This window comes from Mytilus trossulus, unplaced genomic scaffold (assembly GCF_036588685.1).
Source record: "Mytilus trossulus isolate FHL-02 unplaced genomic scaffold, PNRI_Mtr1.1.1.hap1 h1tg000024l__unscaffolded, whole genome shotgun sequence".
Classification (NCBI taxonomy): domain Eukaryota; kingdom Metazoa; phylum Mollusca; class Bivalvia; order Mytilida; family Mytilidae; genus Mytilus; species Mytilus trossulus.
In genome coordinates this window covers 4,064,806-4,075,253 of record NW_026963290.1, presented here as the reverse complement: position 1 = coordinate 4,075,253, position 10,448 = coordinate 4,064,806, and the positions used below count along the sequence as shown (strand labels likewise).

General features: G+C 30.4%; 1 protein-coding gene across 1 annotated transcript; it reads right to left on the bottom strand.

Moving 5' to 3' along the window:
- Nucleotides 1-1,029: 1,029 nt before the first annotated feature.
- Nucleotides 1,030-10,448, bottom strand: LOC134699095 (ubiquitin-conjugating enzyme E2 variant 2-like). Its single transcript, XM_063560785.1, has 4 exons — nt 10,363-10,448; nt 6,655-6,800; nt 4,355-4,489; nt 1,030-3,617 (listed from the first exon to the last, which is right to left on the bottom strand). The coding sequence occupies exons 1-4, from the start codon at nt 10,382-10,384 to the stop codon at nt 3,474-3,476; spliced, it is 447 nt and encodes a 148-aa protein (XP_063416855.1). The 5' UTR covers nt 10,385-10,448; the 3' UTR covers nt 1,030-3,473.

Sequence of the window (10,448 nt, the reverse complement as noted above, 5' to 3'; positions counted from 1 at the left end):
TCTGATTGGTGACCTGTAAAATTGGATGAATTAAAATTGAAGAGTTTTACAATAGACTTCAACCTGAAAAGTGACTTATTTTGCACCATTAATTTCTATGTTCAGTGAACCATTAAATCAATGTGTCAGGAACCTGTTGTTCAGTGGTTGTTGATGTCGTTCATAAGTGCTTCTAGGTTCTTATAGATTAGACCGTTGGTTTTCCTTTTTGAATGTATTTACACAAGTCATTTTTGGGGCCACTTATAGCTTTCTGTTTGGTAGGAGTCAAGGCTATGTGTTGAAGACTACTTATTACTAAACAATTTAGTTTATTTTTTACTAATAGTGACTTGGATGGACAGCTGTTTCATAGGCACTCATATCACAATTTCTTTATAAATCTGTAATTTGGTATATTATTTCAAATCTTCACATCTTAATGCACATGAAAGCCATATGTGTATCTATAGCTACTATATTTGATGTCTTTTTGTGTCTGGTGCCTAGTTCTCCAATTCTGTTTCTCCCTAGGTGGTCCTTGAAGAAAATTTGTTGGTTCTCATTATATACCAAAATCATGTTGGTCATACATGTGGTGGTAAAAACCTTGGAACTGCTACTATTATGGAAGTATACTAGTATAGTACGGTAATGAATTATCTTGTGGCCAAATTTACTACATTCTATTTTTACAGTGTGTGTACAAAGTTTCACGATGATTAGATCTAGAGTTAAAGTTCAAAGTAAACTTTCTTAAAACAAAACCATTAACCTGTAACAATACAGACTTGCATGCATATCATCAGATACTTAGAGGCACAAACCAAAAAACATGAAGCTAACTTATAACCAGAGACATGGCATAAAAATATGCAGTTTATTAAAAAGTGCTTTTCACAGAGGACTACATGGATTTGAGAAGAATCCTAGAAAAGACTGTAAAAAAATTGGCACACAAGATATAAATCTGACATTAATTCATTAGAGCAATTTCTAGTAATTAAATTGGACCAGGGCCAACTATCAAACATAAGTCCACACAGATGATTAATGAATTGAATGTACAGTTTATTTTCAAACATATCAAGCAAAAAGTGAAATAAGGAATGCATATGATGTTCAGACATTCAACCTACATTCCCTACAAAGAGTTTACAAAGCTAGACAAATTAATGGAGTGATCTCCCCTTATATAATACTGATACAGAACTACAGGTATCTCTATACAGGTGTTATGAATTACATGTTAAGGATGTACTTAGGTGATTTTAAATAAATCTGGATTTTAAAACTGATACTATAAGTCAGAAAAGCATTAGTTAAGGAACAAAGTCAGATAAATATATTAATAGGTAATGAAACTTTTTTTACAAGATATTGAAAAATGTTGGGACGGGTATGATTCTTTATCTTATATTTGCACTGGTATTATTTGGGTCTCAAATAAAAAAATAAATAAATCAAGATTCTGCTTAAATTTTGGTAAATGACCTTTGACATGTAATAAAAGTTACTTATTCTGACCTAAATACATCCTTAATGATATTTTATTAAAGATTCAATCATATCAACTCAAGTGTTAAAGATTCTAGCAATGTCTGATCTAAAGATATTATGATAAAACTTGCAGCATTAAGTATTAGGAAAAGGAAATACTTCAATTAATAAGAGTACAATTTTCTTTCATAGTTTTCATGGTTAGTCAAAAATACAAATTTTAATACCAAAAAATGCATATTTTCCATTGGTTTATTATAAATAATCAGTCTGAAACAAAGAATTCAAAAGCAATATTTTTTTAACAAACAATGAAAATCTAAATCAACAAATAAAAGTTCTTCCAAAATACAATGTAGGCTAATTAATAGCCGTTGTTTAATTTACTGTAGGGTGATTTTTACACTAGATTTATTTAGTTTCAGAAATAAAATATCTGAAGTAAGTTTAAGCATTTACATTGCAAAGTTTAAGTACAATCATAGCAGAAAAAAATCTTACTTCAAACATTCCTTATTCTGATAAGTTTACAGATGTCTTTCCGAAATAATAAGAAAATTAATGACAATATAATTATTCAAAAATGTATTTAATGAGACTATAAATTTATCATGCTTATTATCAAATAGAATCAATTGTTCAAGTTATGCTCTTTCCTAAAGGATACTTATCTATGTGCATGTGTTTCTAATTCTAAAAAAAAAATCAACTCAAATTAAAAAGACAAATGGAGACCAAGAATAAATGATTTGAAAATATACTTGATAATTTTGTTGCCAAACTATTTTATTTAAGCAAAATCAGAAAAAATAAAAACCAATTTTCCCAATCCTTTAAACTTTTTACGTTAAAAAAAAATGAAATTTTGTTGTCCATTTATCCTATAAATGACAATGTAAGCTTTTATTGAAGATTGCTAGAGAAATACTTTTGTGATGCTTTTTACAACAGTGGCACATAAAACATATGTACTGGAAATTAAATATTACATGTACATACAAAATATCAGTAATCTCAAATACATACTCATTTTAAAGCAAGAAATATGTCATAAAAAGTCACTAATAAGTAAACATCATTTGTAGTTTATTAAGACCCTGAATATTTATGCAAAATAAATTAAAAATACTGATCTTTTTATGCATTAACACATAAATTATTCTGACCTTACTTTTAACAAGAAATTGGAAAATTTACTTAAAGTCAAATTTTAACCAGCATTGAATTTCATCAGGTTAAAAAACAATGTAAAAATTTGTGTTGAAGGCTATCCAAAATCAAAATGCTGAAGTGGCATAAGTAAATAACTTGCAAGTGAAACGGTCGACAACAAAGGGACAGAACTACATGGAGGTTAATATATTTTTTTCTAATTTTTTATATCTTGAGATATGTTTAATAAGAAACATTCTTTAGTACAGCTAGGAAAATATATCTTAGCATCAATAATAGAAGTTGTCCTTCTTCATTGTCAGCAATAATTATGATTCGTACAATTTTTGTTATGATTTTCCTTTATTTCTACCGCAATATACATACAACTACATTAAAGAAAGACTATATTTAGGAAGTTCATCTACATATGATCATGTAATTGGTTTGAAAAGGAACAAAAGTTCAATTACAGCAAACGTCTAAAAAAAACTATATTTTTTATCATTATATTACTGTAATTATGGATTTACATGAAAATCAATGTTATCCTTTCTTTTTCTTAGTTGTTTTACAGTTTCAATGTAGGTGAGCTTCCAAAAATATTCATCATAGCACTTAATTGATCCTTCTCTGTAACTATTTGGAAGAAAGATTTTTGCCATGAGGTATATACTCTTAACTTGTAAAGCTTTCACTAACTTAGCAAATAATGGGGAGACAATCTGTTAGTTAAGCCATGGTTACCCATCTTCCAAATAGTTGCCATGACTAGATCAGACCTTGGCATTAATTACACACCCCATCAGTATCTAGGAAAACCAAACAAGAAAAGATTTCATTTAACTAAAACTAGTTCCTTCTGGTGGTTGAGAAAATTTAAAATTTTCTTTAAGTGTCATTTGTTTTCTGATATCCATTAAAATCTGTTTAATTGAGCATTCATGTGTCCAGTTTCTTAATGCATCTACCTTCCTGGAATCAACCTGAAAATAAAAATAAAATAAAGCCATATATATATAAACTGAAAGACTTCATTCATTAAATTAAAAAAAAAATAGAACATATTCTATCTTTAGCTTAAAAATGAATGTGCTCAATTGATACAATAGTTAACCATCTTTAAAAAATGCAACTTGGCCAAATTGGACTCACAAGTTTTGGAAATAACCATTTCCAAAGAGATTCCATGAGTCTAGGACTTGCGTTCTAGCCATAGTCAGAACCCTGCTTTATCAATATAATCAGTATACTTTTAGGTTGGTTTTTTTTAAATGCCAGCTGTTGTTTGCAAAATTTATGCATTAGACATAAATGACAAAACCTCATAATTTGTACAGTATACTTATATAATGAAAATTTGTGATTTTTTTAGCAGTGTTTTTACCAGGTTACAAATGTGATTTCAATGGTGTTTAACTTTTACTCATTATTTCATGTTAATTCTAATTTATATATATAAACTGTGTATTCATTATCAATTGTTGGATACCAATTTTCGTGGAGTTAGTGATTAAAGGTCAATCACAAGTTCAAATGTCTAACCCAGCAGAGATTGCCAAAATCATGAAATCAAAAATCCATGAAAATGCAAGTTTTCACCCCAATTCACAAAAATTGTTACCAATGTAAAAAAATGAATCAACAGTACACGTCTTGTAAGATTGATCTTTATTCATTTGTTCAATTTCATATTCCCTGTTGCACTGATTAAGTAACTTACCAAACCTGTCTGAGGGCCAGAATCAAGTACACACGTCATTTTTAACTTGGATACAAATCTAGCTATTGGAGGTTTGTCTGGATAGTATTCACCACAGGTTAGTTTTAATGTGTATATTTTACTTTCAAATGGTGTCTGAAAAATATAAAATCAATATCAAAAAGCAGTGTAAAACAAGTCATAGATAACAAAGTTTACTGAATAGACCAAATGATGTCTCATCAGTGGTACCCATAACTTAACAAGAATGCAGGGTTTTTCATGCTAAGCATATATTATACTGGCATGAAAATACGGATTTTTTGTGTTATTAAATAAGCGGTTACAAAATGTTAAGGTGATGCTCGCAGGGCACAGCTTTATACGACCGCAGAGGTTGAACCCTGAACGGTTGGGGAAAGTATGGACACAACATTCAAGCTAGATTCAGCTCTAAATTTGGATTGTGATTAAATAGTTGACACAGCATAGGTTTCTGACACAGAATGAATGTGGTCTAATGAACTTTAAAAAAAAAAATTGCCTTTGAGCAATTCACCATGCTGTTAAATATTAATCCTCTCAAAAAAATGTTTGAAGAAATTTTCTTTTTATTTATGAAAAACTCCAATTGAAAATTGATTGCTACTGCACAATATTGTGCAATTAGATATTTCTTGCTATTGCGCAATACTGTCAATTGAAGATTTCTTGCTATTGAACAATACTGTGCAATTGAAAATTTCTTGCTATTGCACAATACTGTGCAATTGAAAATTTCTTGCTATTGCACAATACTTAATATAATAATTTTGAATCCTGATTTGGACCAACATGAAAACTTTACCCATAATCAAAAATCTAAGTACATGTTTAGATTCAGCATATCAAGAAGCCCAAAACTTTAATTTTTGTTAAAATCAAACTTAGTTTAATTGTGGACCCTTTGGACCTTAATAAAGACCAATTTGAAAACGGGACCAAAAATTAAGAATCTACTAACACAATTAGATTTGGCATATCAAAGAACCCCAATTATCCAATTTTTGATGAAATCAAACAAAGTTTAATTTTGGACCCCGATCTGGACCAACTTGAAAACTGAGCCAATAATCAAAAATCTAAGTACATTTTTAGATTCAGCAAAACAAAGAACCCCAAGGATTCAATTTTTTTCAAAATCAAACTAAGTTTAATTTTGGACCCTTTGGACCTTAATAAAGACCAATTTGAAAACGGGACCAAAAATTAAGAATCTACTAACACAATTAGATTTGGCATATCAAAGAACCCCAATTATCCAATTTTTGATGAAATCAAACAAAGTTTAATTTTGGACCCCGATCTGGACCAACTTGAAAACTGGGCCAATAATCAAAAATCTAAGTACATTTTTAGATTCAGCAAAACAAAGAACCCCAAGGATTCAATTTTTTTCAAAATCAAACTAAGTTTAATTTTGGACCCTTTGGACCTTAATGTAGACCAATTTGAAAACGGGACCAAAAATTAAGAATCTAAATACACAGTAAGATTTGGCATATCAAAGAACCCCAATTATTCAATTTTTGATGAAATCAAACAAAGTTTAGTTTTGGCCCTTTGACCCTTTGGGCCCCATTTTCCCAAACTGTTGGGACCAAAACTCCCAAAATCAAACCCAACCTTCCTTTTGTGGTCATAAACCTTGTGTCAAAATTTCATAGATTTCTATTTACTTAAACTAAAGTTATAGTGCAAAAACCAAGAAAATGCTAATTTGGGCCCTTTTTGGCCCCTGATTCCTAAAATGTTGGGACCAAAACTCCCAAAATCAATCCCAACCTTCCTTTTGTGGTCATAAACCTGGAGTTTAAATTTCATAGATTTCTATTCACTTTTTCTAAAGTTAGAGTGCGAAAACTAAAAGTATTCGGACTAAGTGTGAAATAAAACTAAAGAATTATGACAAGATTGGACCCTATGAAAACTTGAAAATTGTTGTAGAATGGCTTCGGGAAAAAAATATTTGCACATTTCTTTATTTCTGTGAAAATAATTTAAGTTCTTGGATAATCCAGAAATGCCAAAGATTTTATTTCACTGCTATTAACAAAAATGTTCAAGTTCACATACAACATTTTGGAAGCATGCATTTTGCCAAAATTTTCAAAGCCTGTTTGTGAGATATTTTTTTCTTGAAAAAATTGTAATATACAACATTTTAGAAGCCCAGCGAGGATGTGTAGTTTTACAGATAATGCAGACTTGTACATGTACTAGATGAATGTCTGCAGGAGTTAATTAAATTGGGCAGTTGTTGAGTGTTTTTCCTATCTTACCCTTGGTGGTCCTATAATTGTTCCTGTCCAGTGTGTTAATGTATTATCATCATCATTCTCTAAACCCCAGCTTATTGTGCCGTCACTAACACCCTTTTGTCCAGTCTCTAACTCATCTAATAATTTAAAATTTCTTGGTACTTTCACTGCAAAATAAAACATAAAAAATTAAGTTTATGGAGTACTAACATACATGTACATGTATACAAATGTATATAACAATTTAACAAAGATGTGAAAATGTGCAACTGTTTAGTGATCTATGGTGGAAACGCAGACTATGAATTCACAACTATGCAGGTTCTTATCTAGGATATTTGGAGATGGAGATGTGACTCTACATGCAGAGAAATTGGAGAAATTGTCAATTTTTAGAGAAGTGAATTAGTTGCTTAGTATTGTCATATTACACCTGGGGCCTCAATTATTTAATTTATGATTATATATAACAGGCTATTATTTAAACTTGGAATTATTTTTAACTATGAAATTTGCATAATTTCTTGTATTTAAAATTTTTAATAAATTCCATGTATATTTGTTATTATGATGTTTTGAGCGGTTTATAACATTTTCTATACAACATGTACATTGTATTTTGGTTAGATAGTGTTGTGCGCAACACAGTACATTCTACTGAAAATATACATTTTTCTTTTTAATAGAAAGTGTTGTGCACAGCACAGAACATTATATTATAGTACAGAATAAACATGGAATTTATTTTAAAATTTCAATAACAAGAAATTAAGCAAATTCCATAATTAAAAATAATTCCAAGTTCAAATAATAGCCTGTTTTATATTATTGTATATATATATCATGTATATACCCTTTTAGTCTTGTATATAAATATACAGACTATTCTGACAATAAACACATATATATGCTAACATCTAATTCATTTGATTGTAGTTGATAATTGTCTCATTGACAAACACAAAGATATTTTACAACAACCCATCCAAACTCCATTCAAAGTGATTTTATATAAGACTTGATTCCAAATTACATGTACTTTGCTAATGATTATAATAGACTACTTAAAAGTTTGTAAAGCTAACAATAATTGTCAAACAGGGAAGAGTTTCAGATCTGTTTTAATGAATACATTGTATCAGTGATGTTTCCCATTTATGGTACATTTTGTACTGGGTTTGTTACCAGCAAAGTTTTTAAAGTATGAAGTAATGGTACTAACTATACACAGGGTATTAATTATAACAATTGGTCAATATTACAATCTCATTGACAAGATAATGAAAGGAATTGTCTTCCACTTATATGTATTGATTGGAAGTCTAGGTATTGTTTTGAATGGTTGCCAATAAAAAAAAATAAAGTCTTTTAGATATTTTGTCATTAATTTGTGATGGAAATTCAGGCTCACCCTTGTGACCAAAAAGAAATGAACCAGTGTTTGCCCCCAGGGTGCTATATTTTCAACCATGCTTCTATCTTGGATTTATAATAATGTAATGGGTTGGGGTCATGGTGCATTATTTTATTTTTTTTTAAACCAGTGCTGCAATGATAATTTTAATGGTGCTTTTTTTAAATTCTAGGGAGAACAAAGGAACTGATGGATTTATTTTAATCTTCATGTGCAGTAGTTTAGGTGGCAAACATATTTTTAGTAAACCCTAGTTTTGAGTTCAGAGCCAAATTTTTTATCAATATTTCTTCAAAATCTGTTCACCTCTGAACATGGATTAGTCTAGTTTTAATCGATCATACATTTTCATTGAACTTGTACACATTTTTGTTTGATGGCAGCTGAAGCCGGTCTCATGGTGGAGGATTTTCTCACTGTGTTGAAGACCCGTGAATAGGTGACCTTCAGCTGTTTTCTGCTCATTGGTCTGGTTGTTTTCTCTTAAACTTCCCTGTTTTTATTTTCAATTTCATAATACATACATTTGTTTTGTAAATGAAATTTTATTATAATCATTGCATTTTTGTCTTCCTTCATGTGCGATATTAAATGGATTACCTTTTGTTAATTAACATGATTAATGTTTGATTCAAGAAAACTATTTTTCAGTCTTTTTCATAACACTCCCCTTTTCTTGAATGATATTATTCCTAATGAAATATATCTTTTTGTATAAAATGCAGCTGCTGTGAATTTAAATATTTAGAAGGCTATATGGTTGCATATACATTGTATTTGATTACATGTCATGCACTTCATTTCAACTTTGGTGGATAGTTGTTCCATATATAGGCAATCATACCACATCTCCTTATTTTATATGTAACATGATTTCCAATAATTCAATCATGAAAAAAAGTTGTTCTAAATAATTAATTTCTTTGTCATAGATTGTGTATGTACTTTAAAATATCCATGTCTTAATCCTAAGCTACAGCTACATGTACTTCTTTTTGTCATAGATCTAGAGGTTTCTGGTGCCACAAAATAAATTTGATACATATATTTATTTCACAGTACTTCACTACTTGTATCAATAAATTGAAAGTTTCTACCAAAACATTATTTCTGAATATTGTTCAGGAATCAACTGCCATGTCTGTTGCAAGAGAAACACTATACTGAAGGATCAAAAAATATAAGCAGTGACAGTGACTAAGCAGTTTACAATGGCTAGTTTTGGCAAACTAAAAAAAACAATAATTGGGTAAGTAGTGGGTTGTCATCCTGCAATACTGACAAATAAATGATTTATTCCGGAGTCCTGATAAAGTTTTATCCTATTACCTAAAATCCTGCAAAAGTAAAGGCCATATCCCAAATTCACACTAAAATATCTTACTCCTGACAAAAATAAGATTGAGAATAGAAATGGGGAATGTGCCAAAGAGACAACAACCCGACCATTGAACAGACAACAGCAGAAGGTCACCAACAGGTCTCAATGCAGCGAGAAATTCCCAAACCCAGAGGCGTCCTTCAGCTGGCCCCTTAACAAATATATTACTAGTTCAGTGATAATGAACGCAATACTAGACTCCAAATTGTACTCAAGAAACTAAAATTCAAAAAAATACAAGAGTTAGACTAACAAGGGCTAGAGGCCCCTAACTTGGGACAGGCGCAAAAATGCGGCGGGGTAAACATGTTTATGAGATCTCAACACTCCCCCTATACCTCTAGTCAATGTAGAAAAGTAAACACATTTTATATAAAAGGTCTTTTTAGCCCCTCAAGTTCAACTGTATATCATTCATGAACTGATGAGAAAAAATATTGTTCAGAAAGATTTGAACATGGTCCAACATATGATTTGAAAGAAATGAAACAATTCATGCTTGAGGTATTAGTGCGGCATCATCTTGCTGGGTGTGTGTCTGGTTATACTATAGAGTAAAACAAGATCCTGTATCACTACCACCGAGGCTAAAACAGGAAATTCTTAGTGTAAACTATGTTACCATTGAATTGTTTATTGAGAAAACAGTGTATTTAAAGGCAGACTATCCATTTTATCATTAGAACAACATTTAAAATTTGTCCTAAAATCAAAATTTGGTTCAATTCTTTATGAAAGAAATACCATGATGTTGTGAAAATGGGAGACACCAAACCGGCGTGAAATTCCAAAGTGTTTAACGAACAAGATTTACAAAGAGGGCTCTCGTTCAAGATGTCAAGTATTAGAATGTGTGTAGTAGAAGTCATTTGACATGTTATTTTAAATCAAATTTCTGAAAAACTGTTAGAAAAATAGATATTTTGATCTCGACCTGTATCTGTGGAACCCGCCATGATGGTTGCTATCTGTAATATCAGGACCGAGTTAGGAATGGAGCGAATCCGGATGAGTGTTATT